The 27,091-nt window shown below is 37.9% G+C and overlaps 1 protein-coding gene across 10 annotated transcripts in view; it reads right to left on the bottom strand.

The window, feature by feature from the left end:
- Window positions 1–27,091, bottom strand: part of CEP170 (centrosomal protein 170) — a 125,302-nt gene that overhangs the window by 70,525 nt on the left and 27,686 nt on the right. For all 10 annotated transcript variants that reach the window (XM_058701156.1, XM_058701160.1, XM_058701153.1 and 7 more), the window contains exons 2-3: window positions 19,691–19,836; window positions 5,255–5,344 (exon numbers count right to left, since the gene is read on the bottom strand). In XM_058701156.1, the coding sequence (XP_058557139.1) occupies window positions 5,255–5,344; window positions 19,691–19,795 (195 nt within the window). In that variant the 5' untranslated portion in view covers window positions 19,796–19,836. The remainder of the gene's footprint in view (window positions 1–5,254; window positions 5,345–19,690; window positions 19,837–27,091) is intronic.

Raw genomic sequence — 27,091 nt, 5'->3', positions numbered from 1 at the left:
CTAGATTCACAGAACACAGAACAATGTTATACTTAACTGCTCAGAACGCAGATATCATATAAATACCCAAGTTTTCCTCTGGTAGGCTGAAACTTTAAAAATTACTTTTTTCCTAGTGAATTCCATTTTTTAAAATCTTCTATTTTATTGGATTTGAGATGGCCATAATACCTTATCTGGGAAAGCTCCCTCCATGGTGAGGAAGTTCAGAAGGGTCCTAAGTGACATACAGTAAAATATTACAGGAAATTATGTGATTACGGTCATGTGCTCAAATTCCTATGCACGACTAGCACTTTGTAATAGGTCACAGAATACCAATTTATAAATCTATAGAAAAAATTAGAAGTTATAGTCTTAATTTCAAGCACAGATATATGAAGATAGTGGCATACTGCTAAAACTTGAGATCACACCTTAGTATGATGCATGAGTAATCCTAGAAAATAAGCTTCCAACAACCTTCACAGAAAGATTAAAATGTTAATATAAAGAAAATTTTGAATACAGGCATTTATAAGCTTTAATTTCATGTTCATTTCCAAAATGAACATTTTACAGTGTTTTAAAAGTTACACCCTGAGGCAGGCACCTGGGTGGCTCATTCAGTTAAGTGTCTGACTTTGGCTCAGGTCATGATCTCATGGTTCGTGAGTTCAAGTCCCACATAGGGCTCTGTGCTGACAGCTTGGAGCCTGGAGCCTGCTTCAGATTCTGTGTCTCCCTCTCTCTCTGCCCCTCCCCCACTCACGTTCTCTCTGTCTCCCTCAAAAATGAACATTAAAAAAAAAAAGTTAAACCTTGAGTTTTCCAAAATATTCTATGTAGAGTTACAAAACAGAAGAGCTTTTTCAAATGATGGAAAAGAAAAGAATAAAAGAAAACATTAATTCACTGATGTTTAGTATGCAGAAGACAAGCAATTAGATACTTGATGTATAAGGAATGCCACACTTCTAAGCCAGTTTTACTTAAAATTGTTTCAACTTAAACAACCATTTTACTCAAAAGGCTTAACATGACCAATCAGATCCACGCAAAGCTTAAGACAGCTCAATTCTCTTAATTATTAAGCACCTACTGTGTGTTTAACATACATACTAGGTAGGTACTTGCAGAACGAGAAACATACAATTTTAATATGCTGGCATTTATGACGGAAATATTCCCTAAGGTCTAAGAAGGCTTAGGAAATATGAGCCAAATGCAAAGTTTCAGCTTACAAAAATGCAAGTGAAAACATCTGAAGGGAAAAAGTCTCCTGAAGGTCTGAAATTACGCAAGGAGGAGAGAAAATTTCAAAGAGCAAGAGGCAAAAAAAAAAAAAAAAAAAAAAAAAAAAAATCATTTAAATAAATCAATTATTTTAGTAAGTCAAACATGGGGAAAAATAGGATTGATTCCTTACGTCAACACCATTTGATCACACTTGTGCCTTGTAGGAGGAACAGACAACAACAAGGAGGCACAGAGAATGAATTGACAAACATCTGAGTTCAGAAGTGGAATAAGAGCTGGGATTCACACTGAGGTCTCTGAACTACAAATCCCACATTCTCTCCAACTCAAGGAAGTATGGGTGCCCGAGCCAGGCCAGCTCTTCAAACTCCCTCTTCCAAACCACTAGCTCATAGAAGCAAACCAAACTAGAAAAACATCTATTTATTTGACATACAACAAAATTGCATAATTGATTGCATAAAACCACATAACCGCTGTGTATTGTATTAACGCTCTGGGAAATCTGAACAGAGTGAGTGGCCAGGGGCGTAACCACCCCAATCACACTGCCAGAGACAAAAGTCATCTCTTTTTTCCTTCTCCTCTGCATACTCTCTCTACACTCTACGCCACTGTGGCCTGATGCTGGTAGAAACTCCAGTGCGAAAAGGGGATCCAGCAGAAGCTAGAACACAGGGAGTCGAGGGGGCAGCCTAGAACAAAAGCCAGAGGTAGAATGCCACGGGAGGTACATGGCAGAGGCCACAGTGGCTCTCAGAGGGGCAAGTGCCCCAGTGGGAGAGGGAGGCAGGAAGAAGTGAGGGCAAATAAGGGTTCTCATAGGAGAAGCTTCTAGGGGCTTGCAGGGAAACAGGCCACCATAACATCAGCAACAAAACCCGTTCCAGCGTCCTTAGGCAGAGCAATCTCATTTTGGTAGCAATAACATCAAGTATAAATCTAGGTCCCCTGGGAGTGTTCTTTTAGGGTAGGATGAAAGGGAGGAGTGAAAGTGGTCACAGTTAAGAGTTATTTATAAGCTGGGGTTAGTTGGTACGTGCTTTTAACAAAACTAAGGCAGTGGATTCACTGGAAAGCATGTAGGCTACAGGGTGCTGCACTCGTTTTCACTGCTTTGCTTGCCACGCCACCACCGCCAGCACTTACTGAATGCTCACCACCTACTGTTCTAATCATTTACAATATGAACTTATTTATAGCTTTGGCACAACCTGAGAGAAACGCCATTTTGCTACGAACATTAAAAAAGTTGAGGACCAGAAAAATTAAGTAACCCGTCTACAGTTACGTCACTGGTAAGAATTCAAGCGGGGCTCATAACCACTACATCGTGTCCCCTGACTTCTGAAATTACTGCTGTTAACCTGATGCTCAAATTTCTAGAGTTATATGAATATGAAGAGCAAACGGTCTCCTTATGGATTAAGCGCACGGCAGCTGGTGGTTCACAGCTCTGTTCTGGTGTATTCCCTAGGCTGCCATCTGGGTCAGAGCACAGTTATCGCTTGTGTGACGGATGCTCCCAAGTTCCGTAACAGGCACAAACTCACACGTACTGTCGTCAGGCTGCATCCCCACGCCAGTACTACTGAGCAGGAATTTCCATTTCATTATCTGAAAGCTAAAACAAGGGAACTGAACTTGTCAGTCCTCACACTCACAAATATGAAGATGTATGAGGAAACCAAATTTCAGAAAGTGATTGTCCCTGTGTTTAGGACTGGTAAATTACAGACTGACATTCAAATCTAGGTACTGATTTCAAGTTCAAAATGCAAATGTTGCCCCCTATGAGTTATTATCTTCCACAGAATTACTGAGTATAATCGAATTATGAAGAAAGGTCAACCTAGAGAAACTTAGAAGTACTTCACCTGACTTCTTTTTATAATGAAAAACAAGTAATTTTTATATTTGATCACAGTCTTTTAAAAGAATAAAACACTGTGATGTAATTCTCACTTATTATTTTCCAAGATAATAATGTAAAGACATCTACGCACAGCACTGTGGTAAAGATCAATCTTTCTGGCTTAAAACCAGAACATAACATTGTTAAAATAGTCCACATACAGAAGTTAAAACTTTTCTCCATAAATTCCTTAATAAAGAAAATAAATTCAATTTCATCAAAAAAAGACTGTATTCGTGCACTGTGCAGACTCCTGAGCAAACATGCATGACTGTTCAGGAGCTCATGACTCAACACCGTGACAGAGAAGTAAAAGAAGATGTAATACAAAGCAGAGAAAGCACCCCAAATCAAGATTAAAACAAAGGCTTACAGATGTGGAGAAGGACGAAAGAAGTTCTGCAACTAGGAGCTGGGAATCACAGTAGCTTACTCACCTGTCTCACGTTAGAACGGTTTCTACCTAGTCTGCTCTGTCTCTGCTTTATCTGCTCCACGTGTTATTAATGACGTCAGCAAGTTAATACTCCTAAATACCTTTCCTTTGTTCCTTCCCTTCAGGAAGAAGTGGAATCTGGGCTTGACTCGTATAAATTTATAAGTACAACTTTTCTAAATGACAAGGCAGATGGGAGAACTACTAGGTTGAAGAAAATCTAACAAAGTATTCGGAGGAGGAGACAGGACAGCAGCAGAACTACTATTCGGGAGGCAGGACAAGGGAAAGCCCAAGGGAGCAGGAATCTGGAAAAGTGTCAAATGTGAGGGATTTTGGTTCAACCCTGAATTGAGACTTAATTCTGTGTGCCATGAGAAACAAATAAAGGCTAGAATAAAACTAATAGAAAAACAAAGTATCCCAAAGATTAAACATCAGTCCTTCAGTACCAGGGCAACTTAGAACAAGAAAACAATGTTTCACTATAATTGTTCAATTTCTGCATAAAGTTTTTTTTTTTTCAATATATGAAGTTTATTGTCAAATTGGTTTCCATACAACACCCAGTGCTCATCCCAAAATCTGCATAAAGTTTAATGTATATTTCAAAAAGCAGTGGCAGATGGAAGCAGTGGGGATACATTTAGTTTCTGTTAAATTCATTTTAGTAATTTCAACAGCACAGATGTAGACAAATATTGCATCAGCTTATATTACCAAGGCTATTAGAAAATTAAAAAATAAGAAATTATTCAATACTTCAGCATTCTCTTAGTCTGTGGCTAGTTATGTTCCAACAATGTGGAAAGACCAAATGAAGAATTAGGAAAAAAAACTCACTGCAGTAACACAAAAATATCTTCAAAGCAGGAATACAGAAAAGCAATAATGAATACTGGTGTTTAGATCACAAAGTCACATGTTTAAGGTTAATGGATGTGTTTCCTGTCTTTTTTACTCTAGCACAGAAAGTTCTCCAGCAGCTGGCATCAAACTATGTTTTCACCTTTATCTTCTAAGTTAACCTATACTTCTTGGGCTCCCAAGAGTCCTTTTTTTCATACTTACTGCCATGGCTTTCCACTATTCTCCCACATATAAATTCAAACCATCCGGTGAGGTCAAATTTCATTTCATCTCCTTAAAGAAGTCTTTTTTAACCATTATGGATAGTAAGAACCAGCAACCGTCTGCATTCCCGTATTTACTGCCTATACAGTTTCTTGGGAACATGGGCTCATTCCGTATTCTACTGTATGGTCCCCAAAGTGCCACGTATCTAATAAGCCTTTAGAAGTAAAATGCAAACCCGGGTGCCTGGGTGGCTCAGTTGGTTAAGTGTCCAACTTTGTTTGGCTCAGGTCATGATCTCGCAGTTTGTGGGTTCAAACCCTGTGTCGGGCTCTGTGCTGACAGCTCAGAGCCTGGAGCTTGCTTTGGATTCTGTGTCTCCCTCTCTCTCTCTGCTCCTCCCCAACTTGCGCATGCACGCAAAAAACAACAACAACAACAACAACAACAACAAAAAACAACCCAGAAAGAAAGTAAAATGCAAACTAAAGAGAAGGAAATATAACACAAATAGCAACTATAACCTGATCTGTTTACTTACAATATTAAAAAAATATTCAAATAAAGCAAAAGAGAAAATCTTCACTTACCCCATTTAGGCTGCCCAAATCTTTCACCAAATGTTCATCTGTAGAAGTGTCATAATTGATTACAGCATGTTGCTTATCCACACTACGGGACTGAAAGGAAGTTTTCTGAGTTAGTAAATACAAGAAAATACTAGAATAACAAACACAAAGTTTTTTGGCTAGATACTTCATATTAATAGGATAACAGATAAGTATCAGGAAATATCAAAGTAAAAGTGGATTAAATGAGATTTAAACTGTGTTACTACTATATAACACAAATTTGGCATCACTCCCCAAAGAAGAAAGCTGCCAAAATTTGAAGATGTTCTTCGGATGTCCATGCACATGCGCTCATGCTCCAGAGCTTAGCGAGTTGTCTGTAGATAGAAGCACCTGAAAGATGAACTGTATAAAGGCCTGTGGAAACTTTTATTGAAAGAAGTATCAATCCAGTCACAGGAAGAAACAGTCTGAGAACCACAATGAATCTGAACTCAGTAACACTGAGGGCTACTCTGTGAACCTTGGTATACAAAAAGCAAAGAAGTATCCCACATGGGAAGAGACAGGACTTCCAGTTCCCAGTCCAACATGTCAAGAGCCTGGAGTCATCAGTCCCATCCTTACAAGAGAAAAGATGCACAAACTGAAAATCAAAAATAGTCTTTATTTTATCAGAGAATTGAGGTCATATGGCCAACTGCCACCCTGACAACTAGAGAGAGAGGTGAAATCAGAGAATCACAGCTTCCTGAACACAGAAACCATGGCTGTAGCCGGCAGGGCAAGAAAACTTAAGGGTAAGATGTGTAATTGCTAGAGATGTGAATGCGAACTAGCTTGCAGACAAAAGCTCCCAGAGACACAGCACTGGGGGCCATCACTGCCATGGGTTCATGAGCTTTACCCTGGGAGCCCCACAAGGGTGTCAGGGTGAAGACTGGAGAAACTCTTCTTGTGTTCCCCTCAGTATGAGAGTGAAATACACCCAGAGCATTCTGTCACCAAGCGCCTGTCCTCCAGGAAGACTACTTTACCAGTGCTCAACCAACGTGGCTTTTACCAGCGCCTAACTGACATGGGAGAACAGGAATCCCGAACTCCAGTCTACTCTAGCCTTCCTGTCTCACCTCAGGAAGAGATGAGATGCACTTGTGGAGGTCATAACCTCACTGAAAGACTGAGAACTAATCACAGCATTATGGAACGCTTCCTTTCCCTCCAAATGCTACCATCACATCCACAGGGGTTTACACATGCACACAGTAAGAGATTACAATGGAAAAAATGGCTAAATTCAGATTATTGAACAAAAAGGGTCTCCAAGGACACTCAAAAAACCACAGGAGAGACAGAAACAAGGACACCAGAGGAAACGTTAACTTCTGATACTTTCAGCTACAGCCAATAGCAACCACGGCCTAACTCCCAGCCACACCCACAAAATGAGGAGAGGGTCAGCAGCTAATAAAATAACAATACAGACGTAAATCCTAGTTGAAATTGTCCTATCCAAAAAAGTATCACCAAAATTAAAAGTCCTTGCCTCAATTAGCTTAAATCCCATATTGAAAAAGTTCTGGTTTTCCTTCTAAGTACGTTAGAAAGAAACAGTATGCGACCTAAAATAATCTTCCATCAAAACCTAAACATCCATCACACGTACATTTTCATTCTTAAAAGTTTTAGAAGTTGGGTTTTGGTTTGGTTTTCTCTGAAACCTCAGTTTCTCTAGGACAAACTGCAAACCCCAGACTCAAGAGCGACTTTGGGCAGAGCAGTATTAATGCCACTTCTCTACAACTTACCTGAAAACCAATTATTGTGTCAACTTATAACTGTAACCAATACAAAACATCTGCATTAATCTAAAAGTTACTTAAACTTTTAGTTTTTACTGTTGTGTTTTAAATCGTTGCTCTGTTTAATGAAGTCCTAAATTCAGTTATTAGGGTGACAAAAAGAAATGTGGCACCATTAGGAAAATAATTCCTCCATATTGCGGATTTACCAAGTTGAATTAGTCTAACGATAAAAATCACATGCTGTAAGGCCACTGAGATTTCAGGTATATGTAGGCTCTTAATAAATATGAATGAAACATCCATCATAAATAATCTCTGTGAGGAAGAAAATAGTAGAAGCTCAAGTCTTAGCATGGTGTACTGAAATTCATGGGGGGAAATTTAAATGAGAGCAGAGAAAAGAAAAATCATACAGGGAAGGGAAGTTACGGTTAGATATGGAAAACAAGCCAAATGGCTGCGCATGGAGCCAGGGAGTCGTCACAGCTTTGGAGGGAAGTGGTCAACACGAACCAGAGAGAAGGAGAACAAAATGGTTTAAGGAGGAGATAATTAGGAGAGGCCACTTGACTAAGTCAACAGCTTTCCAGAAACCTGGAAATCTTGAATCTGATATACATCTTGCCCTCAAAATGTTTATGGGGGTTGGTAAGTACAAGAATGCCTCCTACACAACACAGAGCCAACTTAAGACATAAGAAAACGACAGAGTGCACTGAGTTGAAACACCATTCCAACTTTGGAGTTGGAGGATGAAGGAGTGAGGATGTTATGTGGGATCAGAAAAAGCAACTTAGTAAATAGGGTAGTAACTTTTTGAGAAGATTGGTCTTACAAACTTAAGGCTAGAGTTATCATAAAACAGAACAAGTCATTCCCATTTGTGGAACTCTTTAAAAAGTAACAGCCAAGGAAAGAAAGCAAAACAAAACATTCCTGTTTTTGGTTATCCACTGTCTTCAAGGTGCCAGTGTGTTTCAGTACCCATCAAAGAAATTCAGCAAAAAGCCAAGATTATGGAGAATACATCTAAGTGAGTGGTCAAGAAAAACTGAAGGAATAAGAAAGGTTTGCTTTTTACATCTAACCACTTAAGTATTAATTAACCCATTTTCATTTCCAGATAATCATATTCTCATTTTCTCTAGATTAAACTAGCCAGGAGAAGGTGTGTTACAACTTAATTTTCACAACCCATTTGGCTATCTCAATGAAAATCCAATAGTATCTCAGAAGCATATAATTTAAATCCTAACAAAGACTGTAACTTCATCGAGTTTCTGATTCTAACGGGAAAGTCTTAGCTGATCAGACATAAACTGCAAAGATTGTCAATTTTTACCAGTTCTGTTATTCTTGTCACTTTAAGCCTCCAATAAGAATGCAAGCCTCCTTATCACAAGCAAACAAATTTTTTCTGCAGCTTTGTAGGGGAACTGATATTAATTACACTTACTACGGTGATTGCTTCTCACTATATACATATGATTATTGCAGTTCACTTGAAACTAATAATGTTGTAACTCAATTACACCTCAGTAAAAAAAAAACAAAAATCAAGACCCTCTAGTCACTATCTCCTTATAGGTAATATCCAGAAGAGTGTGCCTCCTTCCTCTTGATTTTCACTGTCTAGAAAGACTCTCTTCCCAAGGCTTTGCATTGCTGCTGAGAATCCGCCTTACCGGAAACTCTTCATTCTCAAGCTCTCACAGATATTTACCTCCTACTTCCTTCCTTTAACTGAAATCTGGTTTTCCCCCTGAGAACACTATTTCTACAGCATTCCTTTAAAGTGGATGCTGTCCTCCCAAATCCACCATTCTGTTGAATTCAGAGACACAGAATGAATTCACACAGTTTACACTGTGGCTTTTGGCCATTACTTTCCCCCTGAAGGGGAAAAGCCCTTTCCTTTTTTGAAGTTCTTGTTATGCACCTATAAATATAAATACAAGTATATATACATACTATATATTTCCATACATACACACACACACACACACACACACACACACACACCCTTCCTAGGTTGCTGCAATCATCTGTGGTCACTCTTTGTTTTGAGTAAACTGTACCCCCAAAGTGGGGCTTGAACTCTATGACCCCAAGATCAAGAGTCACATGCAGCCCTCATTCTCACTTTCTGACTGAAGTTTGGGAGTTATGGTTCAGTCTTTCTCTTTGTACAAACTCCTACTTCATCGTGACTGATTTTCAACATCTATGTAGACAACCCAGATAAAAATCTGGCCTTCCTGACTTCCACAACCAAACTCCATACCCTATCCTGGCATACTGCTCCCATTGCTTAGACCTTCTACAAAACTGATTCTATCTCTGGAATCTAAACTGCAGTATTTTTCTCTAGGACTACATTCCTCTATTCTTCCAGTTCCCTCACTTATTTACAATAATTGATGAGTATGCTACCTCAGTTCTCTGACTGCAGCAGGACATCTAATACTCCGACCCTTCCTTTTCTCCCACGCAACCACCCGTCACCCCGACTTTACCTCCCTTTCTGTAATCCAGCTCCCCCTGGCTTCTGCCACCTCTTCATGCTCAAAACTCTACTAAACCTCTACCTTCTGCCCAGACTACTCTGGCTCTGCTTCACATATTTATTTCCTGCTTTCTACTGAATATCTCAATCTGGATGTCCCTTCAGAACCTCAAACTCATTATCTTATTCCCCAAAAGTGCATCTTCTGTACCTCTATTATATTCATTTCTATGCCAAAAACAATAGATCTGAAACTCTTTTTCTCCCCAGCCCTCATTATATAACTAGAAAGCACATCCTAACTTCTCGCTAGCACTCTATTGCCTTTTCATTTCAAAGAATTCTCTCTTCTCTTGTACTTTGCCTCACTTTCTAGATTATTATCACCTCCTAAGTGCTTCCACCGATTCCAAGCTCCAATTCCTTAGCAGTAATGAATGTAGAGTGATAGTTTAAAGAGCAGGTGCTGGAGTCCAAAAGAACAGGTCACGACATCTGGCAGCTGTGTGACCTTGGTAAAATGACTAATCTTTGTTGAGTCATCTATAAAGAAGATAGACTAATCTCACAGGTTTGTTTGTAAGGTTTCAAAGACATAACAGGGAGGCATTTAAAAAGGCAGTTATTTCCCTGTGCAAAACCTCCTAAGTGTACTTGCTGGTTAAGGTGAAACATACAAGCTTTAATTCAGCACATGCCCTCCAAGGTCTGGTCTCTTTTAACTTCCAAATGTTTGCCTTCATATTCTATACATAAATTATAAGGAACTATTTTAATTACCTAAACAGACACTGAACGTCATGCTGTCTTTAATACCATGGACTCCATCATACTCTAAACCTTCCAGAAACCATTTATTCATCTTTTAAGATTCAGCTCAAGCCATTTCCTCCATGAGTTCTTTCCACACTTCTCATCTTATGTCCTTGCAGGTAGGGACTGGTTAATCTGTCTTTTGTGCATCCCACATCAACATTCTATGTTGTAACGTCTATATTTGTTTACATGCACATCTCCTTCCACTAGACAATAAGCCCTCAAGGACAGGGAGACCCTGCCTGGGATATGCACTGATCCCTTGGAAGCCAGCATAGGGCCTAGTGCATTGTAGGTGCTCAGGAAAGGTTTATTAGAAAGAAAATACATGCTGTTTAGCCAATCTCACTTCATAAAGAATGAAGGTAGAAAAATTTTCTTAGAGATTAAAATATCAAAAGTACTGAACTTACAAAGATCAGACCAAATTTTAAGAAACCTACAAACTGGGTAGCTTTAAACAACAGAACCAAAGCAGTCACAACAAAATTCTGGCCCCCAGACAAGATAATTATAAAACCAGGAAATTTTGGAAAATAAGAGTATAAAAATGAAGTAATAATATGGTTTCATTTGTTAATATTTCCTTTTCTGCAAAAAGAAAACAAAATAAAAAACAAACAACAAAAAGCCTGTTATCAAATCAACTAAAAACACAAAAACATAATTCCAGGCCAGGCACAATAAAAAGCAAATCTCTACCTAAAAGCTAACATGAAGTGGCACCAATGACCACCTAATATGTGTCACATATGCTTTGGATATGAAATGGTTACTTTTTCACATTATTATTACTTCTTGTATTATTTATTTTTCCTATTAAAACATTTAAGAAAAACACAGACATACATGGACACACAGACTAAAAAAACCTGAAGAGAAAAAGAAAGATGGCCATGGTGTGTCATCACTGTTTTAAAGTATTTTTTAAAGACACTGTGGCTGTATCAGACAAAGGGCTAGTATCCAAAATCTATGAAGAACTCACCAAACTCCGCACCCGAAAAACAAATAATCCAGTGAACAAATGGGCAGAAGACATGACTAGACAATTCTCTAAAGAAGACATCCAGATGGCCAACAGGCACGTGAAAAGAGGCTCAACGTCACTCCTCATCAGGGAAATACAAATCAAAACCACACTCAGATAGCACCCCACACCAGTCAGAGTGGCTAAAATGAACAAATCAGGAGACTATAGATGCTGGTGAGGATGTGGAGAAACGGGAACCCTCTTGCGCTGTTGGTGGGGATGCAAACTGGTGCAGCCGCTCTGGAAAACAGTGTGGAGGTTCCTCAAAAAATTAAAAATAGACCTACCCTATGACCCAGCAATAGCACTGCTAGGAATTTACCCAAGGGATACAGGAGTGCTGATGCATAGGGGCAACTTGTACCCCAATGTTCACAGCAGCACTCTCAACAATAGCCAAATTATGGAAAGAGCCTAAATGTCCATCAACTGATGAATGGATAAAGAAATTGTGGTTTATATACGCAATGGAGTACTACGTGGCAATGAGAAAGAATGAAATATGGCCCTTTGTAGCAATGTGGATGGAAGTGGAGAGTGTTATGCTAAATGAAATAAGTCATACAGAGAAAGACAGATACCGTATGTTTTCACTCTTAGGTGGATCCTGAGAAACTTAACAGAAGACCATGGGGGAGGGGAAGGGGGAAAAAAAAGTTACAGAGAGGGAAGGAGGCAAACCATAAGAGACTCTTAAAAACTGAGAACAAACTGAGGGTTGATGGGGGGTGGGGGAGAGGGGAAAGTGGGTGATGGGCATTGAGGAGGACACCTGTTGGTATGAGCACTGGGTGTTGTATGGAAACCAATTTGACAATAAATTTCATATTAAAAAAATCATTTTATTTTTATGCTTCTTTCTCTGAAGCAGTCCCTTTTAATTATGCGACAGTAAATTTCATATCCAACAATCAAACAGTTTTGCTGTTTCATCAAAAAAAAAAAAAAAGGCACTGTGACTGAAAGACTCTTTAAAAACCCAACTGCATTTTTACAATCAGAATAATAAATAGTGATTTATCCTTTGCTATGTGCTCCAAAAGACATATTTTGAAAATATGTTACCTATGATCTTTAAAACATACCATTACCCTCCTGGAAACTGTTCTTACACCAGTGTGAAAGTTAAAACATTAAAATAGTAAGTCAAATATAATTTTGCTATTTCAGTTAGTATGATGGTATTTCTCAAAACAGAGCAAAATTCAATCATTTGGTGCAATTAAAAATTCTTTGAAGATAGGGGCACCTGGGTGGCTCAGTTGGTTAAGCGTCCAACTTCGACTCAGGTCATGATCTCAGAGTTCGTGAATTCGAGGCCAGCGTCAAGATCTGTGCTGACAGCTCAGAGCCTGAAGCCTGCTTCAGATTCTGTGTCTCCACCTCTCTCTGCCCCTCCCCCGCTCACACTCTGTCTCTCTCAAAAATAAACATTAAAAGAAAAATTAAAAAATTTTATGACGGTAAAATTAGAATTTAGGTAACAAACTTTTTAAAATGCAACTTTATTTGTACTTAGAAGTATACCATATGTTGCAAGAAGTGTTTGAACATGTTTACGAGAAGAATTAAGTTATCAAGTCTTTCTTAGGTTACACACACACACACACACACACACACACACACACGCACGCAGTAGCTGCTAAGTGGTGGAAGAGAAAGGTCATTTGATTTTCGAGCCAAAATGATAAAGGTTCTAAACACCAGCTTCCATGACTTAATGGTTGTATGATACTGGCCCAGTGACCAACTCTTTCCAAATCTTGATTTTACCATCTGTAAAAATGGGGATGACTGTATCTTTTAGAAAACTGTTGAGAGCAACATCTAAAAATCACATAAATGAACAATGAGAAATAGAAAGTACTATTTAAATAGAATGTACTGTTAATAGTGATATTCATGTGTTGCTCCAAAGCATAATTTTTATCTAATAAATTATACTTTATGGGTTTTCATCCATGGCTATGCAAGATTCATCTTGCATAATAAGTCTTACGAAAGAGCACAATCATCTGTCTACAGCCAGAGACAGGCACAGCAAGTCTGCATAATTTGCTGGAAGCTTCCAAGCTAAGTGAGAAAACTCATCCAGTATCTTTTGTGTAATTACCTACTCTTCAGTATCCAGGCACATTTTCTTCTGGATGATCATATTCTTTAGAGTACATTTTTTGGAATGAGATGAAGTAACAAAAAATATAAAACTCAAAAATCTTTATTTTTTGTCATAAAATAACAAAAAAAAATTAATTATAACCAAACAGATCATTTAACCTTATAGATCATTTATTTCTCTTCTGCACTGGGTTTAAGCCATATTATCATCAAAGTATTTTTTTTAATGCCAGCAAATCTAGTTGTAGTTGAAATCTTTACATGTAAGAAATTACTTAAAATTATTCAGAGGCAGAGATTCTAAAATTTAACAAGTGATTTCCTGTACATTAAAAATGGAGGGCTTAAAACCATAAATGCAGACTTAGGTCGACCAAATTTTTAAAGAACTCTTATTTATTCATTAAAAAGCAATCAAATATTAGCTATTTGCACTACTAACAATTTTAATTACCACACTGACTGACCTAACCAATGCAGAACCATTTAAGCTATGTCAGGCCTTTAAAAGGAAAACATAATTTCATCAATTCTACAGCACTAATCTTTTAAAACAAATATATTTTGCATGTATAAATGCAAAATTCTTCACTTTTCTACCACTATAGTCCATTTTTCAGAAATGACATAAAAGATTTTAAGTATCATTTTACTCCTATACTAGGAAAGATTAAATTAACATTAAATCAGTTAAAAACTAAATACAATTTGCAAATATTTGTTCTTACTTCCACGTATGTCTTTCAGTGCTAGGAAGAGGACTATTAATATGTAGCATTGATTCAGACTAGCAAATGACCAGCATGCCAATCTCTTCCTGGATCTCTTTCAGAGAATACACAGAGTCGAGAACAGCGCTAAAACCAGTGTGCTACTATCAGATAAAGGGCTGAAGTTATCTTTAGGGGTGGAGACTGAGAGCGGTTCAAAACTGTTTCTTTGCCCTGCCTGATCATGGAGATCTCTCATCTCTTTTACATTCTATTTAAAAAATAAAGCATAAACAAAAAGTCATAAATAGGATAGATGCCCATATCACATTTATAAATTTAAATAAAAATGTTCTTTAAATTTTTGACTTTATAATACTGTGATATTGGTTCTACTCATTAAAATAATACTGATTTTTGTTTTAAATTTGTTATAAAGGCAGTATGAATCAAATGTATCAATTCAAAGATATTTTAAAATTCTATTGCCATCGATTTCCTTTTTTCATTATGGTGATATATATATATACATTTATATATATATATATGTATATATATATATACACATATATAAAGCATAATATTTGCCATCTTAACCATTTGTAAGTGTACAATTCAGTGGCATTAATTAAATTCACAATGTTATGCACCACTATCTATTTTGTCATAAAATAGATAAATTTCCAAAAAATTTTTATCACCTCAAACAGAAACTCCTAAGAAATAACTCCCTAGTCTTCTTTCCCCCAGCCACTGGTAGCTTCTAACTCATCCTATGTCTGTAAATTTGCCTATTCTAGCTATTTTCAAAGAAATGATCATGTAGTGTTTGTCCTTTGTGTCTGGCTTATTTCACTTAGCATAAGATTTTCAAGGTTCATTTATGTTACAGCATATATGAGAACTTCATTCCTTGTTACAGATGAATAATCCAGTGGATGTATACACTGCATTTCATCCATTCATTTGTGCCTGGACACTTGGGTTGTTTTCACCTTTTCGCTACTGTGAATAATGTACGTATAATTCATACAAGTATCTGTTTGAAACCTTGCTTTTAAAAAAAAAAAAAAAAGCTTATTTCTAGAGAGCGCACGCCTTGCATGAGAGAAGGAGGGGCAGAGACCGTGGGAGAGAAAGAATCCCAAGCAGGTGCCACATTCAGCATGGAGCCTGAACACTGGGCTCGATCTCAGGACCCATAAGGTCATGACCTGAGCTGAAATCAAGAGTTGGACACTTAACCAACTGAGCCACCCAGGAGCCCAGAGACCTTGCTTTCAATTACTGTGGGTATATATATAAAAGTGGAACTGCTGGTCACATGGAAATTTTATGTTCAGCTTTTTGAGGAAGCACTATTTCTGCAGCACTGACACCATTTTACATTCCCACCAGCGACATATAAGAATTTCAATTTCTCTGCATCTTCACCAACATTTTCCTTTTTTTTTTTTTAATTTATTTATTTTGAGAAGGAGACAGAGACAGACAGACAGTGGGGGGAAGGGCAAAGAGAGAGGGGGAGAAAGAGAATCTTATGCAAGATCCATGCCCAGCTCAGAGCCTGATGCAGGGCTTGAACCCACAAACCGTGAGATCACGACCTGAACTGAAATCAAGAGCTGGACGCTCAACAGACTGAGCCACCCGAGGTGCCCATTTTCCTCTTGTAACAAAATTATAGCCAGCTTAACAGATGTGAAGTGGTAACTCACTGAGGTTTTGATCTGCATTTCTTAATGATGAACGATGTCGAGCATCTTCTTTTCACGTGTTTATTGAGCATTATTGTATCTTCTTCTAAGAAATGACCAGTAAAGTCTTTCGCTCATTTTTTAAGTTGGCTGCTTTCTGTTGTTGAGTTGTAAGAATTCTTCATATACTCCGGATATTAAATCTTTATAAGATATATAGTTTTGCAAATATTTTCTCCCATTCTGCCAGTTGTCTTTTCACTCTCTTGGCAATATCCTTATATACACAAGTTTTTAATTTTAATGAGGTCTAATTTACCTTTTTCTTTTGTTGCTGGTGCTATGGTGTCATACCTAAGATTCCACTGCCATATTCAAGGTCATGATGACGTATCCCTATGTTTTCTTCTGTGAGTTTTATGGCTTTATCTCTTATATTTAGGTCATTGATCCATTTTGAGTTAATTTTTACATGTGGTATGCAGCAAGGGTCCAACTTCATTCTTTTGTATGTGGAAATCCAGCTGTCCCAAGCTTCCTCTGCCATAGTCATTCTTAGCTCCACTGAATAAACTTAACAGCCTTCTAAAAACTCAATTGCCATCGTAATGGTGTCCTAGGAGTATCATAACAAACTAGGTGTCTAGGTGGCTTAAAACAACACAAGTTAATTCTCTCATAGCCTGGACTCTAAAAGTCTAAAATCAGGGGTGCCTGGGTGGTTCAGCTGGTTAAGCATCCGACCTTGGCTCAGGTCATGATCTCACGGTTTGTGAGATTGAGCCCTGCATTGAGCTCTCTGCTGTCAGCACAGAGCCTCCTTCAGATCCTCTGTCCCCCTCTCTGCCCCTTCCCCGCTTGCTTGCTCTCTCATCTCAAAAATAAACATTTAAAAAATTAAAAATAAATAAACAAATAAAAGTCTAAAGTCAAGGTGTTGGTAGGGCCATACTTCTTCCAACACTTCTAGGGGAGGATCTTATTTTTCCTTGCCTCTTCCAGCTTCTGGTAGACTCAGGTGTTCCTTGGATTCTGGTAGCATAACTCTAATCTCTGTTTCTATCTTTACATAGCTATTTTCCTTTTGTGTCTGTCTTTTCCTTTCCTTATAAGGATACGAGGTCATACTGGATTAGAGTCTACCCTAATGACTTTATCTTAACTTGGTTATATCCCCAAAGACTCTATTTCCAAGTAAGGTCACATTCATAGGTATGGAAGTTTAGGACTTTAATATACCTTTTTGAGGGGACACAACTCAAACCACAACAGCTACAGATACATAGGGGTTTATTTCTGGATTCTCTATTCTATTCCACTTGTCTATATGTCTACCTTTATAAAAGCCAGCGACGCTAGCTTTATAATAATAAGTTTTGAAATCTTCTTCAAGATTTTACCGTTTTACTACTTTCTTTTTTATTTTGTCAGACTTTGCTAAACTTAGCCAAACTCTTCAGAAACAAAACATCTTTTATCATCAGTCTTTATAATGGGCCACACTTCCCTGCTTCTTTACAAGACTGGTGATTATTTATTGCATGCCAGACACCATAGATTTTGCCTTTTGAGGGTGTTAAATATTTCTGTGTTCCTATACATATTCTTGAACTTTGTTATGGGACACAGTTAAATTACTTGAAAAGAGTGTGACCCTTTTGGGTACTGTTTTTAAGATTTAGATGAGGCTAGAACTCAGTCTATGGTAAACGACTCCCCACTACTGAGGGGGTAAGAGATCAATGCCCTGTGTGTGACTCAGAAGGTTTTCCAGTCTGGCTGTTAAGACAGGCACCATTCCTGACCCTATTAGTGTCCCACACTGTTATCTCTAATCCTTTTGAGTGTTTTTTCCCTACTGCCTTTGGTTAGTTTCCTCACTTGTATGCGATCAGTACTCAACCTCATACTCAGGGATTACCTCTGCAAAGTTCCTTCTGTGTGTAACTCTTTCCACTCTGATACTGTGTCCTGTGAACTGGAACCCACCTTGGTCTCCTTGGACTCACAGCGTTCTCTGCCCACCTCACTTACTGTCAGACAACTTCCATTTGTTATACATAGTCCAGGAAAACTATGACCTTGTCAGTCACGTCTCTTCATATTCCTTATCTCAATGTAGGAAGCTCCGGAACAACCATTCCCACATTTCTTGGCTGGTTGATAGAGATGCCACATAGAAGGCACCACTTCCATTCTCTGATAAATGAGCTCCCCCTATTTGAACCTAAGATATGGCCCAGTTCCAGGAGGCCTTTATCCAAACAGAATCACCACTGCCTTTTTCTCAGTTGCCACTCTCAACACTCCATCTCACTGAGAAGCAGATCTCTGTATTATTCTATTTCTCGCAGTGAATTTGTTTGAGGTGTCATTATATATGCAACTTACTCATATGCTATACTTACATACTGCATTTATATACCAAATTAACATAGCTGTATGGTGGCTTTACTTTTATTGCTTCAAACTATAAAGTAAGTTCCCTAATTTTAAAAGAAACATGTATACAAACACATGCAAGTTTGATTTTTCTAGGGAAAATGCAGGGTTTCTCAGTCTCAGCACTGCAGACATTCGGGGCCACATACTTCCTTGCAGTGTGTGTTGGGGTGGGGGGAGTGGGGAAAGTATGCTGTACATTGTAGGATGCTTAGCAGCACACTTGGCTTCTTGGTCTCTATCTACTAAATGTCAATAGCAACCACCTCCAACCTCCCATCACTTGTAACAATCAAAATGTCTCTAGATATTGTCAAATGTCCTTTGGGCAGGGGAAGACAGGATTGCCCCAGTTAAGAACCAATGGGCTAACAGAATAAACATTTCTATTCTAAGTATTTGCTTAAGGCTTTTAACAAAAAAAAAAAAAAAAAAAAAAAAAAGAGGAAGAATAAGAGGATAAGACTTTATTCAAAAGTACCAGGACTTATCAGGGTGCCTGGGTGGCTCAGTCGGTTAAGCGTCCGACTTCAGCTCAGGTCATAATCTTGCAGTTTGTGGATTTGAGCCCTGTGTCGGGCTCTGTGTTGACAGTTCAGCCTGCTCCAGATTCTGTGTCTCCCTCTCTCTGCCCCTCCCCTACTTGTGCTCTGTCTCTCTCTGTCTCTCAAAAATAAATAAATGTTAAAAAAAAAAAAAAAAAAAAAAAAGTACCAGGACTTATTAAAATAACCAAATTCTCAAAACTCTGGAGATCAATTCTTTTGCTAATTACTTTACTCAAAGATATCTTCAAAGTATGTTTTAAAAGTAACTCCTTTCTACATAATGCAGTAAATAACCAACAATCTTTAATTATGCTCAAACTACTGAAAGGTATCTCAATGAACATCTCTAAAAGAAACAGAGAAACTACTTTCAGTGTTGTTGAAACATCTGTGATTAAAATTCAGTTTTACTTCATGCTATGCTAATTTTATGAATTATTTACAAGTCTTATTTTTGAAGTATATAATGTGAAACTTCTTACTTAAGAATAAACTCTACTCTGAGCTCTCACTTTTGAAAATACATTCCCCAAGACTTACAACTTATTTTTAGAGGATTCAAGAGGGAAAAAATGAATTAAACTGATAGGTGGAGCTAAAAGAGGAAGTCAGAAAGTTCAAATCCATGTAGTGTTGTTTTCCAATGGAACAGAAAAACATTTTATACCAGTCCCAGGTTCTGAGTGGACACATTTTATACACAGTCCCAGGTTCTGAGTGGACACATTTTATACCAGTCCCGGGTTTTGAGTGGAGGCACAGAAGTTTGATGCAATTACCTGCAACATGAGCTCACAGTCATCTCTTCCAACAAAAATCATTTCTCGTGGCAGCCTGTGGCGAGTGCCTCCACTGCTCACCAAAAACCAGGATGTTAAGCTCATTTTCTGCTTCGCTTCTAAGTCTTCGGCAAAGCTACGTCATCCTGCAGAGATATTCAAGAAAAACATACATTCAGATATTTAGCTTTGGTATCGATTCACCAAACCCTTCAAGAAGGCCTAAGAATAGAACTTGATTCTTCACCTGCTCCTACTGTAAGTAAACAGACCATCCAGAGGCCCTCAGACATGGCACATCTACCAAATTCTCGTTAGTAATTTAAGTCCACAGACTCCGTGAAGAGTTCAATTAAGAAGAAAGACAAAGGGTGCCTGGGTGGCTCAGTCGGTTGAGTGTCTGAGCTCAATCATGGGTTTGTGGGTTCGAGCGCTCCATTGGGCTCTCGGAGCCCAGCCCAGAGCCTGCTTCAGATTCTGTGTCTCCCCTGCTCTGCCCCTCCCCCACTCATGCATGCCTGAACGTGCGCACTTTGTCTCTCAAAATTAAACAAACATTAAAAGAAATTTTTTTAAAAGAAAGACATTATGCAATTAAGTAGTCAAGTAATAAACATTTATCATACTCCTGAAAGGCTCTGAGCACAGCTTATAATAAAGGTCTAATCCTCAAGTAAATGATCACCTTATCACGTTAACCTTAGTAAACACTAGGAGTATTATACACTTAAATGTCTAACTTATGACTTGAGAAAGAAAGACTAAGTTCATTTGAATACATCTGAGATCTAATTAAGAACAATAAAAACTAAAGAAATTGCTCTTAGTCAACTAAGTGTAACCACCAAAAGAACTTTCAGAAAGATGCAATTTCAATTTCTCTCCTCACATGTACTTCACTTTCTTAGTACATTTTTCTACAGCACCAATTCTTAGGCTTTTGTTCTCTTAAAAAAAAAAAAAACCCAAAGAGCATTTTGTTTATGTGGATTATATATATTAATATTTACCATATAAAAACAATGAAACCTGAGCAACTAAAATTTATTCATTTATAATAAATTAACATTTTAATGAAAAATCTTTTTCATTAAAAAAATCTTTTTAATGTCTAGCATAATAGATTTTTGCATTTGCTCTGCATTCAATCTGTTGTCACATACTGTTGAACTTGAAATATTTAAAGGCCTGACTTCATTCAGATAGTTAGAAAAGGGAAATGTAATTTAATAGTCTTCTCAAATAACTGTAGTGTTATTTTGATACTAATATCAAAACTTCAATAATGGTAGTTTCTTGAAATTTATTTGTAATATGAAATCTTAACACTTTTATAGTGTGTTATGTAAATACCCATCTTCAGCTCTGAAGGGATCTTGGGAACACTGTCCCTGAGTTACACAGTCTCCCAAAGGTTAACATGTTCACTTTATTATTAAAACATCACATCTGCTAACTTTATCACCCATCTCACCTTCTCAGAAAAGTCAAGTACTGGGTACCTGTGAGGCTCATGGTGGCAGAACCAAGGTTTCTAAAATTCTAATTTTCTCTTGAAAGCTCAAATCTTATTGGCAAAAAACTACTACCAATTCTTTTCTTTGGAGGTGACAGGCTTACTTTGTTTGCCAAACACTCAAGTGTACAAAACCATTAATCTGTCAGTCGTTGTTTCAAGTAACAAGGTGGTCCATGAAACAAGCCTGTAGTGCAGTTCACAACTCAAACAACGGCACAAATGCTTTTCCTTGAGACAACCATGGTACTTTGGAATTCAATATAAGTGTTTTACATGTGCTTCCAATTACTTCTACAGAATATTAAAAAGATGTGACTTCCATTTTTACCACTTGATCAAGGACATTTAGAAAAAATTTTTTTTAGTGTTTATTATTTTTGAGAGACAGAGAGAGACAGAGTGCAAGCAGGGGAGGGGCAGAGAGAAAGGGAGACACAGAATCTGAAGCAGCCTCCAGGCTCCGAGCTGTCAGCACAGAGCCCCATACAGGGCTCGAACTCACAGACCATGAGATCATGACCTGAGCTGAAGTCAGCTGCTTAACTGACTGAGCCACCCAGGTGCCCCTATCAAGGGCATTCTTAAGTGAAACTGGCTTTTTCTCCTCCCTTAACTGCACATGCATGGTGGCAAATTACTGTTAGTATAATTCGGTGCTAATACCTAGATCTCTGCTAGAAGCCAGCAGCTTTACCCACCACTCTTTTTATACTAGCAACTCAAATGTCAATACAATATAAAAGGCCAATTATGTTTGATATTATTTTTAAAATAGCTTTGACCTCATGACCTTTGAAATGGTTTCAGGAACTCCCAGAGGCCTGTGGATTGAGCTTTGAGAACTACTATCCTAGAGAACATGGTGATGTCATTTAGAACCTAAATCTTGGAGTCAGACTAACAGATCAAGAATCTGACTCTTGGTTCCAACACTTGACCTTGGGCAAGTTATTTATCTCATGTCCCTTAGTTTCCTCTTCTGTAAAACGGTGATAATAGTATCTACTCAACAGTTTTTTCTTTTTTTTTTAATTTTTTTTTTTAACGTTTATTTATTTTTGAAACAGAGAGAGACAGAGCATGAACGGGGGAGGGGCAGAGAGAGAGGGAGACACAGAACTGGAAGCAGGCTCCAAGCTCCGAGCCATCAGCCCAGAGCCCGACGCGGGGCTCGAACTCACGGACCGCGAGATCGTGACCTGAGCCAAAGTCGGACGCTTAACCGACTGAGCCACGCAGGCGCCCCTCAACAGTTTTTTCTTATGAAACTACTACTTGCAAATATTTTTTCCATGAAATGGCATATTGTTACAATTTAATTAGAAGCAAACTACAGTGAAATTAAACATTCTGCAATAAGAAATATATCTATACATTAAAACAAAATCCTATAAAATGTAAAACTTTATGTGAAGGTAAACATCCCATATATTATAAATTTATCAACATATACACAAAACAATGGGTTTCACCAAAACAGGCAAAGAGCCTTCTGTAAAGCTGAAACAATCAAGTCTTACTCCACTTTCAGCTTATCCCTTGATATGGTCAATTTATGTGGATTTTTAATCTTCCATCCACTTAACTCCATGTTGGAGATGTGGTTGGTTTTTCATCCGTCCACTCTCTGACAAACAGGCATTTAGCACTGCATATGTACTTCCTGGCCAAGTCAACAGAGAATCAAAAAAATTTTACCCAAGAAAACCCCTCCAATCTAAATACAGCATATAAGTGGCACACACACCAGAGCCAAACATGGGCAACGGGAACAATATAACACTTTCAAAATCAAAGTTTTACATAAGCATTATTCATATGCTACAAAAACACTGTTTTAGGTATTTAGATAATATCAAACACAATTACATAATATACAAATACATAATACATAATCCTACAATACAAACATACAACAATAATTACAGTTGACCCTTGAAAAACATGAGATTGAACTGAATGAATCCACTCATATGTGAATTTTTTGATAAATACAGTACTGTAAGCATATTTTCTCTTCCTTATGATTTTCTTAATATTATTTTATCTAGCTTTTTTTTTAAGTAATCTGTACACCCAACATGAGACTCAATCTCACAACTCTGAGATCAACAGTCACATGTTCTACCAACTGAACCAGCCAGGCACCCCTCTAGCTTACTAGATTGTTAAGAATACAATATATGATACCTGTGACATGAAAATACATATATTAATAATTTATCTTATTGATAAGGCTTCTGGTCAACAATAGGCTATTAATAGCTACATTTGGAGGGAGTTAAAAGTTGTAAATGGACTTCTGGGGTGCCTGGATGGCTCAGTCAGTTAAGCATCCAACTCTTGATTTCAGCTCAGGTTATGATCTCAAGGTTTGTGAGTTGCAGCCTCAAGTAGGGCTCTGTGCTAACAGCGTGGAGCCCGCTGGGGATTCTTTCTCTATCCCTCTTTCTCTGCCCCTCCCCCACTCTCTCTCTCAAAATAAATAAAGAAGCTCTAAAAAAAAAAAAAGTTATACATGGACTTGGCTGTGCAGGGGTTGGCACTCCTAGTCTGTGCGTTGTCCAAGGATCAACTGTACATAACTACATAAAATAATATAAAAATAATGGCTTTTAATATATTTTGTTTTGACTTTCAATGACACTTGAAAGGTACCTAAAAGAATACATACTTTCTGAAAACAAAAATAAACATAATCCTCAAGATGAGGGGTATTTATCCATTGGCAGTGGCGCAATGGCCTTGAGTCTTCTAGCTTCTCAACAATGGGTGGGAATGAGATATTACAAAGAGCTACTGGGCCTTTCAATTTTTACACAGGGCTCTCTCCTTCAATAACACAGCTTTCTCAGTGGCCCTTCAATTCCAATGATCTTTTACTACTCACAGAGTAATACTGACACTTAACACATGGATAAAACTGAAACCTGGTTGAGAGCTTCCTCAATGACCAAGAAATAGGTTTCAGCTCAGATTCCTCAAAAGGGAGGAGGGAAAGAAGACTTTGGGTTTGATAATATGTTCAAGGTCTTGACCAGATGTGACAGCAGTTACATTTCTCTGTAGAGTTTCTGGATGAGCCAAAAAAACATGTGTTTTGGAGTAGACTTTTTTTTTTTTTTTTTAATTTCCATCCCAATTAGTTAGCATATAGCGAAACAATGATTTCAGGAGTAGATTCCTTAATGCCCTTTACCCATTTAGCCCATTCTCTCTCCCACAACCCCTCCAGCAACCCTCAGTTTGTTCTCCATATTTATGTCTCTTCTGTTTTGTCCCCCTCCCTGTTTTTATATTATTTTTGTTTCCCTTCCCTTACGTTCATCTGTTTTTGTCTCTTAAAGTCCTCATATGTGAAGTCATATGATTTTTGTCTTTCTCTGACTAATTTCACTTAGCAAAATACCCTCCAGTTCCATCCACGTAGTTGCAAATGGCAAGATTTCATTCTTTTTGATTGCCGAGTAATACTCCATTGTATATATATACCACATTTTCTTTATCCATTCATCCATTGATGGACATCTGGGCTCTTTCCATACATTGGCTATTGCTGATAGTATTGTTATAAACATGTGGGTGCATGTGTCCCTTCGAAACAGCACACCTGTATCCCTTGGATAAATACCTAGTAGTGCAATTGCTGGGTCTTAGGGTAGTTGTATTTTTTAGTTTTTTGAGGAACCTCCATACTGTTTTCCAGAGTGGCTGCACCAGCTTGCATTGCCACCAACAATGCAAAAGAGCTCCTCTTTCTCCGCATCCTCACCAACATCTGTCGTTGTCTGAATTGTTAATGTTAGCTATTCTGACAGGTGTAAAGTGGTATCTCATTGTTGTTTTGATTTGTATTTCCCTGATGATGAGTGCTGTGGAGCATTATTTCATGTGTTGGATGGCCACCTCGATGTCCTCCTTGGACAAGTGTCTATTCATGTCTTTCGCTCATTTCTTCACTGGATTATTTGTTTTTTGGGTGTTGAGTTTGATAAGTTCTTTATAGATTTTGGATACTAACCCTTTATCTGATACATCATTTGCAAATATCTTCTCCAATTCCATTGGTTGCCTTTTAGTTTTGCTGATTGTTTCCTTCGCTGTGCAGAAGCTTTTTATTTTGATGAGGTCCCAGTAGTTCATTTTTGCTTTTGTTTCCCTTGCCTCTGGAGACGTGTTGAGTAAGAAGTTGCTGCAGGCAAGATCAAAGAGGTTTTTGTCTGCTTTCTCCTTGAGGATTTTGATGGCTTCCTGTCTTACATTGAGGTCTTTCGTCCATTTTGAGTTTATTTTTGTGTATGGTGTAAGAAAGTGGTCCAGGTTCATTCTTCTGCATGTCGCTGTCCAATTTTCCCAGCACCACTTGCTGAAGAGACTGTCTTTATTCCATTGGATATTCTTTCCTGCTTTGTCAAAGATTAGTTGGCCATACGTTTGTGGGTCCATTTCTGGGTTCTCTACTCTGTTTCATTGATGGAGTAGACTTTTTGAGTTAAAACCCTAGTCCCTCATGTTTTCTAGGTGACTCAAAAAAAAAAAAAACCCAAAATGACAAAAAAAAAAAAAAAAAGTAACAACAAATGTTTCTGAACTTCAGACAAAGGAAAAAAACCAAAGTGACGATATCTAAAGAGAAAATGAGACACAGAAATAGTATCTGATAACACTTGGCATATGAGAGGCACTTAAGTAATGTTCATTTCCTTTTCTCCCTCTCCTCTTAATCTTTTCTGCCAAATAATACCCTAAAGTCATAACTTATGACTGGAACAATATCAACCAACCAATCCACATTTATGGAGTATATTCGACGTCAACATCCTAAAAGTATTCCCTTAAAGGAATATTTCAGAATAAAAATTAGGACAACATAATGTGGCTTATGGCTTACTCATAAAATTAAAAATGCTATAGTCTTTATTTCATACATATTTCAATTTTAGATAAGTAAATTTAATAGATCAATGATTAAAATTCTTACAACACTTTCTCAAAGCATGAATAGTTTTCATTGGGATCAAAAGTCTGAATAGTATACAGGATTGCTGACTTTTTTCAAAAAAGTTTTTATGTTTGTTTATTTTTGTGTGAGAGAGAGGAGGACAGAGCACAGCAGGGGAAGGGCAGAGAGAGTGGGAGACACAGATTTCGAAGCAGGCTCCAGGCTCTGAGCTGTCAGCAGAGCCTGACACGGGTCTTGAGCTCATAAGGTAGGAGATCATGACCTGAGCCAAAGTTGGATGCTTAACTGAACTGACTGAACCATCCAGGCGCCCCAATCACTGACTGTTTTGAAGACTGGAGCCCCAGGCCCTCTTACACAAATTCTACCACAAACTATAACCTTTGTCCTGTGACTCTGCAATTCTTCCAATGAGAGGGGGTATAATTTCCCACAGCATAATTCTGGGTTCTGACTCATGATTTGTTTGGGCCAATAGGATGGTTAGTAGATCTGAGGCAAGTAGAGGCTCAAATGTGCTTGGTCAGTTGGCTTGCCCTCCTGAATCTCTGCAATCACTAAAAAACCAACATGCCCTGGCAGGCCTATTGGTTCAAAATGAATGAGAAACATGTGGAACAGACATGGGCCTCATGTACAACTTGAAGTCAGGTGCTCATATATCATCCAATCTCCAGCTGAACAACAGTACGTGAGCAAAAAATAAAAATGTTGTTTGAAGCCACTGAGAAATGTGGGCTGACTTGTTTCACCAATGAGTATAATGCACACTGAGTATAATTCACTAAAATACAGTATCTTTTAGTAAGTACATTCACAGTCTAATGCACTCACTTGAATAGTTTTTGAATTAATATACCAATGAGGTTTTTGTTTTAGTTGTCTCTTTATTCCCAATATACTCTTTTCTTGATGATAA

Source organism: Neofelis nebulosa, chromosome 15, assembly GCF_028018385.1.
Source record: "Neofelis nebulosa isolate mNeoNeb1 chromosome 15, mNeoNeb1.pri, whole genome shotgun sequence".
Classification (NCBI taxonomy): domain Eukaryota; kingdom Metazoa; phylum Chordata; class Mammalia; order Carnivora; family Felidae; genus Neofelis; species Neofelis nebulosa.
This window is presented reverse-complemented; position numbering and strand designations above follow the sequence as displayed.